General features: G+C 43.9%; 2 protein-coding genes across 2 annotated transcripts; one reads left to right on the top strand and one right to left on the bottom strand.

The window, feature by feature from the left end:
* Positions 1-2,560: 2,560 nt before the first annotated feature.
* On the bottom strand, positions 2,561-7,048 carry BRIX1 (BRX1, biogenesis of ribosomes). The gene is made up of 10 exons (XM_008630598.2): positions 7,041-7,048; positions 6,210-6,321; positions 5,781-5,824; positions 5,069-5,139; positions 4,650-4,699; positions 4,480-4,553; positions 4,331-4,381; positions 3,944-4,045; positions 3,280-3,408; positions 2,561-2,974 (listed from the first exon to the last, which is right to left on the bottom strand). The coding sequence occupies exons 2-10, from the start codon at positions 6,247-6,249 to the stop codon at positions 2,705-2,707; spliced, it is 831 nt and encodes a 276-aa protein (XP_008628820.1). The 5' UTR covers positions 6,250-6,321; positions 7,041-7,048; the 3' UTR covers positions 2,561-2,704.
* Positions 7,049-8,944: 1,896 nt separating this feature from the next.
* Positions 8,945-12,498, top strand: RAD1 (RAD1 checkpoint DNA exonuclease). Its single transcript, XM_017730206.1, has 4 exons — positions 8,945-9,054; positions 9,708-9,966; positions 10,237-10,335; positions 10,651-12,498. The coding sequence occupies exons 1-4, from the start codon at positions 8,988-8,990 to the stop codon at positions 10,832-10,834; spliced, it is 609 nt and encodes a 202-aa protein (XP_017585695.1). The 5' UTR covers positions 8,945-8,987; the 3' UTR covers positions 10,835-12,498.
* Positions 12,499-19,537: the final 7,039 nt, after the last annotated feature.

Raw genomic sequence — 19,537 nt, 5'->3', positions numbered from 1 at the left:
CCCGCGGCCGGGTTTGGGCGCTGCAGTCACGCGGTGTCAGATTAACGGGATGCCTTGTCCTGGAATTCACAGGATCAATGAGGACGGAAAAGATCTCCGAGATCATCGAGTCCAACTTGTGACCCAACACCACCATGTCAACGAGACCATGGCACTGAGTGCCGCGTACAGACTTCTCTTTAACACCTTCAGGGACGGTGACTCCACCTCCCTGGGCAGCCCATTGCAGTGTCTAATCGCCCTTTCTGTGAAGAAATTACTGCTAATGTCCAACCTAAACCTCCCCTGGCACGGCTTAAGGCCATGTGTTCTTGTCCTATTGCCAGCTGCCTCACAGAAAAGGTTGACACCAACCTGGTCACACCTTCCTTTCAGGGAGTTGTAGAGAGCATTAAGATCTCCCCCGAGTTTTCTCTTCTCCAGGGTAAATACTCCTGCTCCTCTTAAAACCTGTGCTCCAGGCTTTTTTGTGCTTCACAGCTTGGTTTCCCTTTTCTGGACTTGCTCCAGCACCTCAAAGTCCTTCCTGAACTGAGGAGCCCAGACCTGAACACAGGACTCAAGGTGTTACCTCACCAGTGCCAAGCACAAGGGGAAAATCGCTTCCTTAGTCCTGCTGGCCACACTGTTTCTGAAACACATATTTCTGATTCCTGTGGGTGCTGAGGAGCTCAGAGGCACAACCAGCAGCACACATTCTCAAGGTAGCTTTTTTTTTAATATCTGTGCTCTTCAGAGGTCTTAGGGTTGGTCAAAGCCACTTTCCTTCTCTAGGTCAGGTGTGTATCAGTGGACAGTATGCAAATGGAGCTTCAGATCAGACAGTGAGATCTGGAGGCCCTGATCTCACGGTAAGATCTGGAAGTCCTGATCTCTTTCTGATCCAAAGATGGCAAGTTGAACATGAATCAGCAGTACCCTGGCAGCAAGGAGAGCCAACCCTGTCCTGCGGGGCATCAGGCACAGCACTGACAGCCAGGCAAGGGAAGGGATTGTCCCGCTGTGTTCTGCAGTGGGGCGGCGTCACCTCGAGTGCTGGGGGCACCTCAACATCAGAAGGATATAAAGCTATTGGAGAGTATCAGGAGGAGGGCAGCTTGGATGGAGAGAGGTCTGGAGGGCAAGACTTGGGAGCAGCTGAGGCCGCACAGCTGAGGCCACACAGCTTATTGGAGAGAAGGCTGAGAGGGGACCTCACTGCAGTGTACACCTTTGTCACAGGAGGTCTTGGCTGGAATGGAGTTAATTTTCTTCAGAGTAGCAGATACGCAGCTGTGGTTTGGATTTGGATTTAATAACAGAAATGTTTGTTTTTATTATTGCTGAGCAGGGCTCAGAGTTATAGCCATTTTTACTTTTCACCCAGCCACCAGGGAGGGGTACACAAGAAATGGAGAGGGGACACAGCCAGGACAGCCAATCCCAACGGACTGCAGGGCTATCCCACACAACATGGCACCATGCTCAGCATACAAAGCTGGAGAATGAAAGAAGAAAACATTCAGAGTGACACATTTGTCTTTCTAGGTCACTATTACATATGATGGAACCCAGCTTTCCTGGGAGCTGAACACCTGCCTGCCCCTCAGGACATAGTAGATAAATTCCTTGTTTTGCTTTGCTTCTGTGCACAGCTTTTGCTTTACCTATTAAATAGTCTTTATCTCAACTCTCAATCTTTCACTTTTATCCTTCCAATTCTCTTCCCCACCCCACCAGGGGAGAGTGAACAGACAACTCTCTGGGGGTGAGTTGCCAGCTGGGGTTAAACCACAAGTGTGCCAGGGAAAGTTCCAGTTGGACACCAAGGTTCTTCATGCAGAGGGTGGTCGGCTCCCAGGGTAGTCATGGCACCAAGCCTGTCAAGAGTAAATGAGGGTCTGGATGATGACCTTAGTCATATGGTTTAGTGTTGCACAGTTCTGCAAGGAGTTAAGTTGGACTCGATACTAATGGGGGTCCTTTCCAACTCAACTGTGACTATACATTAGGCTGCATGAATTGAGCACATGCCTGTATTCACCAGTCTTTCTTTCCAATCCTATGGCACACAGACCACTTTGTTGCAGAAGTAATACTGGATTTCCCTTGCCCTGCTGGGTGGAGTGGTATTTGGAGCTTAAGAGGTCAGCTTCCTCTTGAGCCAGTTGTGTCTTTTCAGCATTAAGACACTGGAAATTGAAACAAAGGAATCAAATAGAAATAGGGCATGAGCAACACTTTGAAACTCAAGAAAGTTTGAGGGAGTGCACAGGGAGACACAACTAGTCAGTGGAAGAACCACGTCATGAGGTCAGGAACTGTGAACTAGGTTAAAGGCATGTAATAAAGAAATAGACCCAGAGAGGTCTGTAACTACTCGTTAATAGTCTACTACTACATCAGTAAAGAAACGTTTCTTGGAATCAGACTATAGACATTAGGAAAAATTCTCTCCTGTGAGGTGGTGATGCACTGGAACAGGTTGTCCAGAGCAGCTGTGGATGACCCATCCCTGGAAGTGTTTAAGGCCAGGTTGAATGGGATGCCACGTTATTTCTCAAAACCCAGAAGACAATAAAAGAATGCAAACTCAATCTTTATAAAGAAATGTGTGTTTTGTTTACTTAAAAATTGAAGTTCAGACATGTTTGTCTGTACAATGTAAATTCAAATATTTACAATATTCGGTCAATATTGTATCAAGTTTCATCCCTTGTAACATCTATGCAGATCCTTCAGTTCTGAATAGCTTTTTTTGCTTCTTCCTCTGAATTTTGCGTAGCTTCTTCTTATCTTTAACAATTGGCTTTGTCTCTGGTTTCACAAGCTGAATTTCCACTGGCTTCTCCTCAGCTGGAGTTTCAAAGACCACTTCAGTAGGATCTTCTTCAACAAGGACCTTAGTCCCTTTTTTCTTAATCTTTTGCACTTCTTTGACTTGCTGCTTTTCTCTGAATTTAGCAGCCACTGACAATCTTACCAGCCGGCGATGCTATAAAAATAAGAATTTAAATTTCATCATGTTTCAAATAAGCAAGATGGAAAAAATCTGGTATTAAAGAAATATATGGTAATTTCTCTGCTTAATGGTCAAGATCCTCAGAGTAGAGCCATCTTTCCAGTGACAATGACTTCTGCATACATTTAATGACTACAAAACTACTCTGTTCTCAAACTGTCATCAGTTTAGGGCTACAAAGGGTCATGGGAAAAGGCATACTGTGCTCCTGCACAGACTGACTGCAAGATTGTTTCAAATTAGTTGCTAAATGAAAAAGAAAACAAAGAGCTGCTTACCATATTTGGGGACTGGTAATGAGGATTTTCATACAGAGTTGGTCCTCCAAAGCTACCTTGGAAGATTTTTATGAGGTTCAGGACAAAACGAGGCCCAATTTCTACTAGAGATGCATCTTCTTCTATTATCTGCAATAAAAAGAAAACTTTCTCCATTTCTCATTGATTGAATCAAAGCATATGACCTTGTAGGCACCTTGCATATATAGTAATACACAACTGAATTTAAGTCTCTGATACAATACCTGATTAGCTAGATTTGTATAAACCCAGTTCTCTACATAAAGCAATTCTCTGAAGTTCAAGCAAGCTTTTGGACTACTTGGTACTTGTAAATTCCTTCTACAGAAAGTAAGCTCTAGATCACTTTGGGTCAAAGCAGCAATTTAGATTAGAAGGCACAGTTTAGGCCTTGTGTAGCATGTCCTGCTACCAAGACATCCTTCACAGAATCACAGCTCATTGAATGCAAATCGACTGAACCAGATCTCTTCAGAGATATGGGAGAAGGTAAGTCATTTCAGGACACTGAATCTGCAAGCACTAAGGGCTGGCATATTCTGGTAACAATACTGATGATTCTCCTCATTTTATTTTGATTAATGGATTTGATATGAAATTACTCCACTGAGCTCCTTCTGAAGAGCTAAGAAAGAACACTCACCTGGTAATTGCGAAACCAGATCCTTTCATCTGTGATGGTGAAGGTGAAGACGTGATCAACAAAAGGCTGGCTTTTGGGGTGGTACTGTGGTGTACTAAATATCTGTAATAAAAGGCAGTATTTCTGAATATTGGCAATTTAAGAGGTCAAACATAAATGGCTTATTTTAAATTCCTTTCAATTTTCTAAGATTCCAAACCTAAGTAACGTTTCATAACCCAAAATTTAAGTGTTGCAGTCACGTTAAGAATATGATCCCAATCCTTTGTGACCTTTTCAAAGTTCAGAAGTGTAAAACTGCTACTTGAAAAAAACATTTTCGATTTTTAAGTATGTTGCCAAAATACATTTCCAGTGAAGAAACACCAGGCAGAACTAGAGACTGACCTGAATAAACAATTCTTTAAGGAGGGCATAATGTGGCTCCTGGTCAAATATCTACAAAGAATAAAAACGTAATTTTACATACAAGGCTAAATGCAATAGTCATGCAAAGAGAATAAAAACATACTCAATAAAATAAAATCTGTACTTACTGGATCAAAAGACAAAAGGGGTCTTGAACCCCTTAGGCAATTTCCTGTCATCTTCAATTCAGCCAGTGTGTGAACTACAGTTGATTTAAAAAAAAAAAAAGTTATTACTTACAGAAAACTGTTCAGAAAAAATAGCAAGAGTACAAACACAATAACGTCAACCAGCTTACCATTCTGCACCAAGAATTTAGCAGATGGTCCCTGTGGTGTGTTTGAAAGCCTGCAGAGGACAGGTGGCAGGGAAGAGAGAAAAGAATAACATTAACAGCAGCCAGAAGATGTGCTAGATTTCCACACTACACCCCAACCAGTTATTCCTGCACTGAAGTAGTTCCTGTCACTTTTACAGCCATACTGAGTTCCTTTAACATGCTCATAAACACTTGCTTTCTAAATAATTTTGTAAAATGCTTCTGCAAATAGTCTCCAAAAGCTGGTCATGCACTAGCCACAGAAGTGCAATATCAGAACAGATTTAACTAATCAGCACTATTTCATGCATTTTCACTATTACAGTAGGAAAATTCAACTAGAACTAAAGCATCTGCAGCTATAAACAGAAATTTAACAAAACATAATATTTCCTTACCACATGTAGAGATCCTGTTTCTTTTTGGCTTCAAAGAAGATGCACTTATTGCAGTTTTTCATTTCACACACCTACACAAGACACATAAGATTAGCTGTTTACAAACATTCTGAAGACATTTTTGAAAACTTTCCACCTTCATCTCTAATATTTTCTCCTCTCCAAAATGCAAGTTCAAAAGCAAAGATCTTGTCTTATTAAGTGACACCTACTGATCCCCAAATTTCAGCCATTTAAAAAAAAAAATCTCACGTACTTACTCTAAGGAGTAATAACTTCATTAAAATGACAAACAACCTGATAGGAACAACCTCTCCAGGGTACAAACATAAGAACAGGAGCTGAGACATTAGGTTCTAGGTTCAGAACTACCAACGCCTTTCTACTTATGGGCTGGCTGCCTATCTGTGTCCTGAATTGTTCAAGTATAAGCTGCACTATACCTTTCACCTATACAGAAAAGCACATCATGCTTTATTTCTTCATGATGGGAATCTTTATCTAATTAAAAGTTTCGTTCTGGTTTTATTAATCAAAAGTAAACTTTCTGTTTAAACACAAGTGCTTTCTGAATATCAGTAATTTTTACCTATGAAATTGCACAACTCCTATAACTAGTGTGACATCCTTTGAACTTTATTGCCCTTTTCCCTTGCACACTGCATTTCCATAGAAGATAAAATAAAGAAACACTAGATAAATCCTTGATTACCTCATTGATCACAAATAACTGGTCTTTACGGTCCATTTTAGTATCTGGAAGACAAAACCAACATTTACAAGGCTGGAAAACAAGAGATGCTTTTAACAGTCAGTCCTCTTGCTAAAAGTTGACTAGTTTATAAATGAAATTTAATTATCAATTTGTTTCTGTCGTATTATGGAATAAATAAACACAGCACCAAAACTAACTGTGCAGGTTCAGGACTGATGCCTTAGGATTCATTTCCCAGAAAATATTATGATACAACAACAACTGCTGTACTTGTTGGCTCAAAATGGGTTTGTTTGTTTAACATACAAGTTTCATCAAAACTCTTCTGTACCACATTTAAAAAAAAAATAAAAGAAGAGGTTGTTAGCACCTCTTGGCTTAAAAGTATTTTCGAAATATAAGTCAGGAATGATGTTTAACCCCCACCTGCTTTAGAGTGAGGCATCAATGTTCTTAAGTCTTGCATTAGGTGTCTTGTTCTGAAATTAATTCCACGAGAGGAGAATATCAGCACTCGCTCCTTGTTTTTCCATTTGCCCTATTAAAGAGACACAACAATTATGTGGGAAGCTTCTAGCCTTAATACTGTTATAACAGAGAAAAAAAAAAAAATAGGTTTGGACCGTAAATACAGAAAGATACAGCAAGAACCCTTGTTTTTATCTGCCCACCCAGACAGAACCACTGTCTCAGCAAGGGTGGAGACTTCCCTACAGAATGGAAACACACTGCCTTTACAGGAGGAACCGTCCTCATCCCGGTCGAGTGTGCTCCCAGGCACAGCCTTTCATTCCCACCGAAGTACTAAAAAGCCACGTGCATAGCTTATTCTCCTGCAAAATGGGCTCAGGCACAATTCCAGAGCACAACCCAGCTTTTACTGCCGGTAAGCACATTGCAAAATCTTTGTGTTTACACGCGGTACTTTCCTTTTTTCTTACAAGCATTACCGAGACCTTCTCCAGATGATTCTTAAATGGAACAGGCACAATTTCCATACATCCTCTGTATACAAAAGAATTGCCCAACTCTTTCAAACACTTCTAAGACTGAAGTAACACATCTTATTGGCATCGACCAGAATAGAATTCGCGTATTCTCACGGAAACAACGCACCGCCAGGTTTACTTTTACTTGTGCTGGGACTATAAAAGATTACGAATAAACCTCTCTGCCTCGGCTTAGCAGCCGTGTTCCCTCAGACAGCCCGAGCCCCGGCGCGGCGGGGAGGCCGGACCCCGGGCGGAGCGGCGGTACCTGGGACACGGGCTTGTTTTGAAATCTTTGTATAGAGAAGACAGGCGCAGGAGTGGAGGCTGAAAGGCACTTCCCTCACCCAGCCTTCCTGTTGGATTGCACAGAACATGCACACGCCTACTCCATTTACAACCCTGAAAAATAACAAAATAACCTCACAAACATGAGCACAGGTGTTCCAGGGTATTGTAGATGAAGTTACTGCTCTTACAGTATCGTCTTCCTCATTCTTGACTTTTTTCAGTGTGTAGAAATCCTTCAGTACCCGTACAGATGAGGGGCTGACCTCAGCAAGAGCAGCTCTGCTCAGAAGGACCTGGGGGTCCTGGTGGATGACAGGTTAACCATGAGCCGGCCATGTGCCCTGGCGGAGTTGGGAATCTGGGGTGCACGGGAAGAGTGTGACCAGCAGCTCAAGGGGACCGATCCTGCCCCTCTACTTGGCCCTAGTGAGGCCACATCCAGAGTGCTGTGTCCACTTTTGGGCTCCTCAGTACAAGAAAGACAAGGAGCCACTGGAGAGGGTCCAGCGGAGGCCACAAAGATTATTGAGGGACTGGAGCATCTCTGTTTTGAGGAGAGGCTGCAGGAGCTGGGCCTGTTCAGTCTGGAGAAGAGCAGACTGAGAGGGGATCTCACTAATGCATATAAATACCTCAAGATGGGTGCCAAAAATTTCGTGCCAGACCCCTTTCAGTGGTGTCCAGTGACAGAAAGAGGAGCAATGGCCATAAACTAAAACACAGGAAATTCTACCTCAGCATGAGGAAGAACGTCTTTCCATTGAAGGTGGCAGAGCACTGGAACATCTGCCAGGGCAGATCTCTCTCTCCCACGTGGATGCATTCCGGCGTCACCTGCTCCTGGCAGTGGGGTTGGACTGGATGGCCTCCGGAGGTCCCTTCCAACCCTAACAATTCCGTGATTCTGTGTTGACCTGCAGAGAAAGGAGGACCTTGCTGGACCAAGGCAGGGGTGTGTGAGCTGATGTGGAGGAAGGGCCGTGGTGACGCTGCCCTTATTTATGGGTGTTCATACTGGAATTCCAAACCCTGCACCCCATACATCTCTGCACACCTGGCAGTGTGGTGGGCTTGCGCCCTTGTTTGATGTGTTGGTGCCTGCCAAACCCACAGCTCCTTCTGGCCATGCTGTGCTTAGTTGCACAAGCAAGCACTCATAGTATCCATCTTTTAAGTGTTTTTATATCTCATCCAAAAGCCAAAAGGTTGGATTTAGGTCACCTGTGAAAGACTACAGATTCACAGACACTTGATTGAAAATGGTTGTGCTATGCTCAAAGCACTCCAGGTTGATGTTTGCCCCTCTGGGCTGCCAGGAAAACATGAAATGGCTTTTCCAAAAGCAGCTCATGCCACCCTGCTTTATTTCTGAGATACCCTGTTCTTGCAGGTGCCAGAAAGCAGTGAGTGCCAGTGACAAACAGGATAGCATGAGCAGTTTACCCCCATCAGGCTAGTCAAAGGAAGCATTCAGCACATATTTCATAGTGGTGAACTCACTGTTCTGTTCTGTTCTGACATACTTTTAGTATTGGGAATGTTTATTCATGCTCTGAGCAAGTGACACATTGTATAGTTCAATGAATGTTTCCAGCTCCAGAAGTAAGTGGCTTTAGGCTTTAACGTTTGTAGCTTGTGTTTAAACTGTAAAAGACAATTGTTTAGGATTTCATGTTTATGCCATCCTGCCTTGTTTCAACTGTGACCTGATTGTGGTTTTTTTAGTTTTGAGGATGAAGACCCATTTTTCTATAATCAATGCTGTGCTGCATGTAGAAATCACTTCATGTTGCATTGATTTCTGAAAGGGAAGCTCTGAAGTGCAAACCATAAAATAATTGCAGAAACTCCCCACTTTTTATCTCTTTACTTTCACTTACAGGCAGAAATTTTTCAGGAATTTTCTGTTCAGGAGGAATCGGTGATGTTCCGGCTCAGTTTGTCTGTTCTTCTGGACTGCCTGACCATTTTTGGAACCAGCTCAATGCCAGGTGTGGTTCCCTGAATCCGTGAAAGGCTGTGTGGGTGCTGCAGGATGCACTGTGTACTCAGGCGGAGGGGAGTGATACCATGACAGCTTTTTGGGCAGTTCTACCCTTGCAGCTTTGTGTTGAACTCCTTGTTCCTCTGCAGTTTTGGTTGGGACTCACCAGATCTAAATCAACTGTACTAAAGAGTGCTGTGATTTTGGGAAAAGAGGTTCAGGTGCTGACAACCTGCTACAGGAAGGTGTGGCTGCAGCACAAGCTCGGCCGCGTAAACTTCAGTTTGGGTTGCACAAGTAGCAAGAGTAGTAAGGAAAGATGATGTGAGCCAGAGAAAGACAGAGGACCATGAAGATTTTCCAATTCCTCTAAACTATATGTAACGTGTGTCTTCATTGTCACAGCTGGCATTTCCTGTCTGGTGGGTGAAATTATTTGTTTACACACAAGTCATTTAATTTTGTTGCATAACCATTAGCACTTCAGAGGGTGTATAGAAGGCTGCACTTTGAGGGCTTTAGTAGCATATTGGGAGGCTGGACCAAACACGGTGAATCAAATTGACCTGTGCCCCATGTGCCAGAAAAATGAGTTTTCTAAAATGATCAAAAGTCCTAGCTATTCTATCTGCAGAACATATATTTCATTCTCTTTTTCAGGAACATCAACCGCCCTTAGAATGTGTTACCGTGGGTATGGGTATCCCCTGATGCTGTTCTTGGAAGAAGGAGGAGTAGTAACAGTGTGCAAAATCAACACTCAAGAACCGGAGGAGTTGTTAGATTTTGATTTCTGCAGTACAAAGGTTGTTAATAAAATTATCCTGCAGTCGGAGGGACTACGAGAAGCATTTGCTGAACTGGATATGACCAGTGAAGTTCTGCAGATTACCATGTCTCCAGATAAACCCTACTTCAGGTACTAGAAACTGCTTTCAACTAAATGTTCCTGCTTGGCTTCCTTTGGTGAGGACTAGAAGTTTTCAGGGTGGAGAGAGGGGCATTATTTTAGAATACTGGTTCATTTCAGGAAGAATTGTAATGAGTATAGCGAATCACAGTATGTATTCTAATTAACATAGTAATGTGTTTTGTGGAACAGTCATCAAGATATGTACAATGACTAATTTTGATGAGTTTTTACAGAGCTCTGATCAGGTATTTTGAGATGCTGCTTTTTGTCTTTCAGGTTATCCACTTTTGGAAATGCTGGAAGTGCACATCTAGACTACCCTAGGGACTCCGATTTGATGGAAGCATTCCACTGTAGCCAGACCCAGACAAACAGGTTAGAAAGTCTGTGACTTATTCCCTCTATGCCAGGTTGTGTGTTCTTGATGGGAAATTTAAAAGCTGTTTTTGCATTACTGTAACATTTATTTTATTAGTGGGGGGGGGCAAAAATACTCCCCATCTGATAAAAGTCTGTGTCTGTAATCAAAAGCTAAGTGCTGACAATGACATAATGTTGTTACCAGGTAAAGACCAAATAAGCATGTTCCTAAGTGGTTTTTATTTATTCTGTGGCTTTATTCATAACTAATGTCTCAGCTCCTCTTTGCACAATGTATTTTTTTTCAGATTACTGTTTTTTCCCCTGCAGGTACAAGATTTCTTTGCTTAAACCATCCACAAAGGCACTGGCTTTGTCTTGTAAAGTGTCCATTCGAACAGATGCTCAAGGATTTCTTTCACTGCAGTATATGATTAGGAATGAAGATGGACAGATCTGTTTTGTGGAATACTATTGTTGCCCTGATGAGAACATCACTGAAGCAGAACTGTAGGTGTGTGTGCTGGTGTCTGTAATATATTTTTGGTTATATAAAATACTATATTTTTTTACAAAACTAAATGAAAGCTGTAAAGTTTGATAGAGTTAATATTGTCTTTATTTTTTAACTCTGGAATAAGAAAGCTGAAGACTTTCATTTTTCTTTGACTGCAAACATTTCTTAGCCTTGACTCAAACTGAAGCTGAAAAAGCAGAAAGGGGAGTTGATGTCCTATAGGCACTGCTTCCTGCACAGATGTTAAAGTACTGTTTGTGTAATACATTGATGCTTTTTACAGTGTTCTCCAAGAACTTTTGGTTTTGTTTTGTTTTTTTGTCTTTGGCTTCTAGTAAGCAATTACACAAGGGAAAATCTGAATACTAGCTGTATATTAGCCAGTTAACTTTCAGTGACTTAAAACCAAATTTCTCTTGAAAGAGGACAACATTTTCAAACTGATGTCTCAATAGCAGCAGGTGGTTTCTTTCTGGCAAATGCTGACATGTTTTGTCAGTGAAGCCAGTAGGGTCCTCCTCATCTTGATTAATTCTTAATATAATTCAATTCCTTGGAGTTTCATCTGACACCAATTTACCATTTTGTCTGCAAACTGATGTTGAATTGGTAATTTGATATAGAAGCCTCATTACTCATAACTGTTCTGGCAACATCATTGTTTTGGATCAGTAGTTAATTACACATCTGCGAGAATGCTCCAGCTGAAGTGTTTCTGTACGTTCCTGTCCCTGTTCCTACCATGCTGCTCTCTACTAATGCTGCTAAGAATTGTAAGAGAGAAAAGTTTCATATTTAAAATTATTTGTGAAATTCATTTGCCTTCTCAGTAGCCTTTTTCAGCAACAGGAGTTGCTCCTAAACAGCAGCAGGGGAATATCTGCCTGTGTCCCATGGAGTGGTATGTTCATATCTCTGCTGAAAATGGGGCTGACCTCATACTCATTGAAAAGGGAGTGTGGATCCTGGGCAGTTTTCTGCAGTGTCCCACCTTCAGAACAGAAGCTGAGTTGTGTTTAGGTCAAAAGTCCACTTGTCCTTTCACACCAGACAACCTGCTCAGGATAGGAAGTACCTGGGACCAGCCAGGCACTGGACTGGATGCAGAGTCTGCAAATCACACACAGAGACTGAGCCCTCCCTGCTGTGGGATGTGATCGAAGAGTCAGCAATCTGCAGGTGTTTTCTATGGCCTCAGACTGTGGTCAAGTTTTATTGTTTGTCACATGAGGTCCTGCTTTGTTTTCTGTGGAAAACAGTGTGTTTGTATGTTACCAAGTTGATTGCTCCATTGTTCAACAGAACCCTTTGGGTTTATTTTGAGTTTAAAATGCTTTTGTGGATCATTTTTCACCTCTTGTTTATGTCAGCAAGAGTATACTTTTAAAATGCAAAGTCTTAGCCATTCACTTTTGTTGGTTTTTGTGCAAGTCATTCATTTATTGCAATAAAGTTTATGTTTGATAAAACATGAAAAATTTTTGAACTACAAGGCTGAAATAGATACCTAATATTCTAAGTTACTCTTATTTATTGGGGTTTTTTTCCAAATGTAAGTATCCAGTATGAATGAACTTCCTTCTAGCTTACTGTCTCAATTTCTTCAATCAAAAAATAAAAGAAGTTGTGGTCTCACTGGGAATTATTAATGTTATCCCTGACTACTGAGTGTTAAGGATGATTTACATAATCCCTAGGTGACGGGATAAAAGTGCAGCTGAGCACACCGCTTTCTTGGCGTCATTTATTTTAGAGTACCCAAGTTTCTTGTATTGTGTTCAGGAACTGTGGCTTAACATTTGAATTTTTATATAATTGCCTACAGATGTACTGTGTTACTTCTTGAAGTAGTACTTTTAATGATTTCTTCTGTAGCCTACCAACAGTGGTCATGGAAGTAATACCCTAAGAAGTCAGAACACCACAAAATACCAGAAAGTAACTTGCATTTCATAGTTGTTATGTATTACAGGCACGTATGGTTTGTGCAGGACTTAATGTCTGTACCCCAAATGGGCTGAGTCCCAGCCTAGACTCCCAGAATTGGGGACGTGCTTGTGCTCTTTTGCCTTCATGGATATGGTTGTAGGGGTACAAAAATGTGGGCTACAGACTTGTTGCTGAAAGGCAGTGAATTGATTTAGGATCCATCTGTGAAGTATTCTATTATATTTCTGCCTTCCCACACAGTAAAATAAAAAGGGTGAAGAGGAGGATGCCTGGAAAGGCACTGTTTTGACCTAGTAAGCTACTTGAATTCTGCAGATTTCCACTTTTGGATTAAATTTAGCTTCCTGCCACACTGCATGGGATCCAGAACTCGGGTTACTTTTACTACATTTTGTCTCTTGCTATTTAACAAGACTTTTCCCCTTGCAGAGTGCAGGAAACCTGCAGCAGAAGAAATGTTTAGTTCATGTTATTTCCCTTTAGTAGCATCATATAAGAGGCTTGTCGTAACTCAGATTTTGCCCACCTGCTTCCTTTTAAAATGGTGCGTGGGAGTACTTGGAATTCTGGTCATGTAAACTAAACCAGTTCCTGGGGTGGGAGCTGTAACCAGTGCCTCCCACCCTGGTTCAGTGCAGCTGTGGTAGGTGCAGCCTGGCAGCTCTGATGGGCAGCACTGGGGGCTGTGGGCATCCCACATCCAGAGGCCACAAAACCGGCAAGTGATATTCCCTGCAATTACTTTGATTTGTGCTTTTCAGAGTAAGAACTGACCCCATGCCTTCAAGAAGGCACTTCTTCGATTCTACCAGAAAACTACTGCCGGTAGGCCTTGAGTCCCCCACCAGTCTTTGAAGATTCCAGAAGTCAAAATAATGCCTTTGGCTCCCGGTGCTGACAATCTTTATGCAACAAAACAACAGTGCTGGTGCTAATGTTATCTCCTGCCTCCCAACATGTTGAATTTTTGTGTCCCCTTGGATTTCTACAAACATTTTGATCTGTAAAGCACAAAATTCCGTGGGGGGAGTTCAGTTCTGTACCTCTGTTTCAAAGTTAGTAATGGGAAAGACCCAGTTGTTTAATTTTTATTTACACATGGATTTATAAGGAAATAGTATTCTTGCATACTCGACTAGATGGGTCTTTAGTGAGGTTAGTGGAGCAGCTAGAAAAGTTGACATAAGCCATATGCTGTTTCCTGTAGGTGTCGGTTTTTGACTTCATTTTATAGCAGCTTGAAGAATCCAGCAGGTGGGTCTTACCAAAATAAATATGTAGAAACTGTGTACAGTAGCACTAAATAGTGCTTTTGCTGAACAGTAGCATTAAAGAACACTAACATTAAACTGAACAAATACAGAATTATTTTTAAAATTCTGCTCTTACAAAATAGTCACTTGATGCCTTCCTGTTGAGATAAAAACTCATGTGAATCTCGCTTTGAGGGGGGCTAGGACTGCTTAGGTATAAATGGAAGTGACAACAGGTGGGTTCAGCCTCTTTCTGCCCTGCTACTGCCCTTAGCCGGGTCTGAGGACAACAGGGCGGTTCATTGGCATTGCTACAGCTAATTGCAAGAGCTCTTCCAGGCAGAGAGTGTTGGAGGGAGATGTAACCAGGTGTCCCGCACAGCTCTGATCTCTCTGGAGTAATAGACTCCCACAGAAGTGAGAAATGGGCTTGAATGTCCTCCAGACTGTGAACGTCAATCTGTGCAAGCACTGGAGGAATGCATCCAAGGAAGTCTAGAAAGAGCTGCACTGTCCAGGAAGAGCTTCCCTTGTGTTACACCGTGTAAAATCTGGGCAAAGAGACAATGGGCATTTCACTCCCACTTTCACCCCCACGAGGTGGGGTAGTGGGTGGGGAGGCTATGTCTGTATGTGGGTTAAAACTCTCAATGGAAAATTGAGCAGCCTCCTACCCCTTCCAGCTCAGATGGGACTATGGAGTCGACCGAAAAAGAGCAAGTGAGCAGAAAGCTGGAGGTCTTAGATAACAATCTGTCTGAACATATGTTAGGATTTTACCCCGTAAATGCCAGTGGAGTGCAGTAATGGGTTTGCAACATAAGGGAGGGGTGGAGCGACTCCAACCAATTAGGCGCTTGCAACCCTAATCAACAAGAAAGGGGACTTAATCCATGAAACAGATAGCAGCTAACAAGCCCTAAGTTATGTCCAGGTGTTAGGTAAGTTCTTGGTAGGATTTCCTTGTTAAGGTTTGTGGCTTGACTTGTTTCAATGATCTCATATCTAGGGGGAGGTTAAGAAAGTTTGGGAAGAAGGATGTACTATTGATAGTAGGTAGACACGAAGAATGCAGAACTTTAAGGCCAGAAGGACATTTGGCAGAACTCCCAAGATAAGGAAGAAACCAATAAAGCCAACTCAGCAACTGTGCTGAAACTGACTCCGACTGGGTAAAAAGAATTCCAGCAGAGAGAGATCATGGCAGACTGACTCATGGCCCACCATGTCAAAAGAAGATGAAGAGTTAGAGTGCGGACTAATTAGCATAAGAACTGAGGGAATCATTAACCGATAGGGGATAGAATACTAATTAACAAGAGAACTATGTACCTTGTAGCCCATGAACATTAATACCTGTGTTTGCTTATGTTCAGGGATACATCTGCTGCAGGCAGCCGTGTTTGCGATCTGAATTCGCAATGCAGATTGGGCTCTGAGTGGGAGCCCAGAGAGACAAGAGGCCGTGAACTGCCAACCCTTTGATTAACAAAGGGCACAAAGCCCGGTGATACCAGCCAAGGTGGGTGGACACTGGGAGACACAGCTGGAGCCGGGAATTGCAGACATTTTGGATAACAAAAGAGATGAAGAGATGAAGCCAGGTGAATTGACACGGAGAGGGTGGCAGGAGCTGACCAGGAAAGGAAGAGCTACACTTGCACCTGGCTAGACAGTGAGGGTGTAAAAGTCCCCGGAGTTCCTATTTGGGGGGTTCCTTCCTCGGAGGCATCAGCACGAGCTGGTTCTGTGTAACTGCTCCTGGAATAAACGGCTTTGTGGAATGAGACATCTGAGACTGCGATGGGAAAGCTGGGGTGGAACCAGCAAGGTAACGTGGTCTGACTGTGAGTGGGGCATCAGGGAGCCGCCTGCTGTGAAGGGGCTTTGGTCTCAGCCGTGAAAGTCTGGCCATTGGGATTGTGACTGCCAGAGAGGCTCAAGAATGGTCAGACTGGGGAGTTTCCTTAACACTAGAATGTATAAAAAGTTTTGATGGTTAGCGTGCTTGATTTGTGGAATGCCACTGAGCACCCAGGCTTGTGCAACTGGAATAAGTAATCAGTGTCTCTCTTGAGTGTGTAATTAGTGGCTTGTTGCACACCGGGTAACGAACTGATTTTTTCTAACAACAAGTTGGTCAGAGACTTGCACTCTCCTGATAAACCAAATAGTGGCATGGAACAGGTTCCGGAGGAGCTGGGGTATACCCAGGCTGCGACGGCAAGCAGTCACTCTCCGGAGCTGACCAAGGCTCCCGGAAAAGCTGCCAGAGAGGCACAGGCTGCACAGAGCTGTGCAGAGCTGCATGCCCTCCTCTTCCTCCATACTGCAACCCAGCCTAGGTGATCCAGCACGGCTCTAATTATGCAGGTATTTGCAAGGGAACACGGTGCCAGACATCGACCAGCCAAAGCATCTGCGGGGGAACCTGCCAGCCTGCCCCTCGCCGATCGTCGGACCGTCGGACGGTGACACGATTTCCTTATGTGGCAGCAAGGGCAATGTTAGATCCTCTCTAAAAACCATACAGCCACCGTCAGGCCGTGCAGGGCTTCGGGACAGACCCGCTCCCAGACCCTCCGCACACGGGCGGGGGACAAGGCAGGAGCAGAACAACTAGGGAGCACATGCCGACCCCACCGGTGCCTTCCTCCAGGCTCCCGGCTCTGCAACATCTGTCCAGCTGTGCTCACACCCAGCTGTGGCCCCAGCAACTGCTGAACGCAGCGCTGGTTTTTTGGGAGCTGCACTATGAACACCAAGAATCCAGACAAATTATTTCTAGTAATGGGGCAGCGCAGACCTTTGTGCTTTGAGTTGTCAGTCCCCACAGTTTTCCAGCTGCGAGGGAGTCTCCGAGGGGAAGGAATGACAGGTTTCTTTCTCACAAATGTTTCCATATTTTTTTTATTTTTGTCTGGAAAAATGCAGTTTAATCCAGCACCCGCTTTGCTGCCCAGACTCTTTGGGGGATGACTCCTGGTGGGCAGCAGAGTGTTTACAGAGAAGCCAATGCATCCAAACATTTTTGGACAGGGCTTCTGATGTGCAGCAGGTGGGGACTGTTGCTGCCCTACGACAGGGAGTGCAGAAAGACTGCTGTGGGCCCGAGCTCAGCCATCACTAAGGAGCACTTCGGTTAATCCCAAAGGGAGGAGTGACTACAGCGGAGCAACGGCTTCCCTTACAGGCACACTGGTGTTTTGATGCAGGCAATGCCAGTCTCCTGAGGGTCACTGGGTGCAGGCACCAGCTGCAGCATCCCCGCTGGCAGGGTTAACAACAGCACACCGTAAGCACGCCAGGCCCAGCCAGGCAGGAAGGAGCAGACGGCCACCCGCGGGAACAGGGGGAGACGGGCTCCAGCCCTGAGCTCCTTGCAGGAGATGATGTCACTGAGATGTGCCTGTTTCCAATCTCCAGCTGCTGGTAGGAGGCCCCATTACCAACTGTCTGAGCATTTCAGGCTGTTGGAAAATGTACAAAGAGGGCCAACACTGTGAATCTGGACAGATCAGCATGCAAGCAGTCTTTTAAAATAATAGACTGAAAACCCAATGATTGCGTAAATACCCGTGTTAAACTCATCAATTAAGAGTCTGTCAGGGCAGCCAAAGGTTTGTAAATACCTACAAATGCATTGCCATAAAATGCCCCAGGAACTAAGGGTTGTACCACAGAACAGACCCTCCTGAAGCCACCAGTGGGATGGGGACTGACATCAGCAAGGCTAAAAGCACAAAGGCTAAAAGCAGCACTTTGCTGCTTGTGCAGAGGCAAAAAGTGATAATCAGAAGAGCCGTATGTTTCTGACAGTCCAGGCAGGATGCCACCACTGTGTCTGATGTGACATAGGCTGTCATTTCTCCTAGAAGATTTTTTGTGACACAGTACCATAGCCTGGGGAACCTTACTGATGCTTGTAGGTGTTGGGCAAAGCACACAGCTTTCTTGCCAGCAGCAGGCTTGGCTGGTACATCTATTCTGTAGCTGCAAAAATTGTAACTCAGTTACAATTAGTAGACACTTATTGAATCACTGATTTTGGTTCAGCTGCAATTCCACTGTAATTCTAAGACAGGGGCTTTAAGGAAATGACCATTGAGGAGAATTAATTTGTTACTGCCCTGAGCAGAACACAGATATAAAACGAAGATAAAGTATGGTTTTAGTCTGTGCTTAGTGTCTGTTACTTCTGTTCAAAAGGACCGTGAAGGATCCAAAGAGAGGAGGAGGCAGGGATGAAGAAAAGCATTTGAAACTTTCACTTCTATGAAATGCTTTGCTGAAAATTGGTAAGCATCCACAAGCACTCCCAGTGACCCACATCTCCAGAACCAAGTGGTGTTATGGATGACGATTTCAAGGTACTCAAACTCTTATATTGTGCTTTGACATTAAACTCAGTACTTTTAGTATTTTCTGTGACAGACCAAACCCACAGTTAATAGATGATTTAGGTCACTGAACTGTCTTAAAACTCTTGCACCCATTCTTATTTGAAAAAATTCACTGTGTTACAGCTGTGCCTGCAGAACATGTGCTGGGGTACATCACATCTGCTTATGCTGATCCACACCTAATTTCCCCAGAGCTTTTCCATAGTTCAACAGGCACAGCTGTTCTCACCCTGGGTCCTGAGATGTCCCACAGCAGCAGACTGAGGCCCTGACCCCACAGACAGCCAAAGCCATCAGCCCACCCAAAGACCAGATTTATGGTCTAAACACAACATACATACAGCAGCAGCTATTTATGTAGCTCTGAAACACTCACCACTGAAACCGCACGCTACCTACCTCCTTCCCCCAGACAGCTACTCTCAGGCAAACACAGAACATGAAGCTGGCTCTAACAGCTCCATATAGAGAAGTGGCATCTGCCAAGGGATTTCTTGCCAGCTTCTCCACTAGCCCTTTCTTGGCTCTTTCTCCTGGGGCCCTGCATGTGGTTTGCTGCAGCACAGAGCAGTGTAGTCTTCCCTGGGCTTTTGCTGTCTTATGCTGACATGCAGTACATCACCATGTAGCTGACATGAAGAGAGGTGGAAAGGCAAGCAGCAGGCCATTCTGCCATCCCTGAGCCCCCTGCTATCTCAGTTTTTGAGACAAAGCTTCAGGAGGAAACACTCCAGAATGAGTATTCCCCTTTTCTTCCATCAGTGAGACAAATGGGTCACAAGGAGTGAAAGTGGGAAAAAGAAAACAAACTGTTTATTAACACACAAACAAAACAGGGTAGAACAGGATAAAAAAAATCCCCCTCAAAATACAACAAATGCCCAGAAAGGGAACAGACACGTGGACTCAGACCAGCCGGGGCCACCCCGCAGGCCCGCCAGGGCTGCCCCCACAGGCTCCCTGGACCGGCGAGGAGGGAAGGCAGGCAGTGAGGCAAGGGGAAGGAAAGGGGAAAAAGAACAAGAAAAAAACCAACAGAACCTTTTTCCAGCTAGCTGGAACACAAAGGAAACCAAAAAGCAGCACAGTGCTCC

Source organism: Corvus brachyrhynchos, unplaced genomic scaffold (genome assembly GCF_000691975.1).
Source record: "Corvus brachyrhynchos isolate BGI_N302 unplaced genomic scaffold, ASM69197v1 scaffold42, whole genome shotgun sequence".
NCBI lineage: Eukaryota > Metazoa > Chordata > Aves > Passeriformes > Corvidae > Corvus > Corvus brachyrhynchos.
The sequence above is the reverse complement of the archived record's forward strand: the minus strand, read 5'-3'. Positions and strand labels throughout refer to the sequence as shown.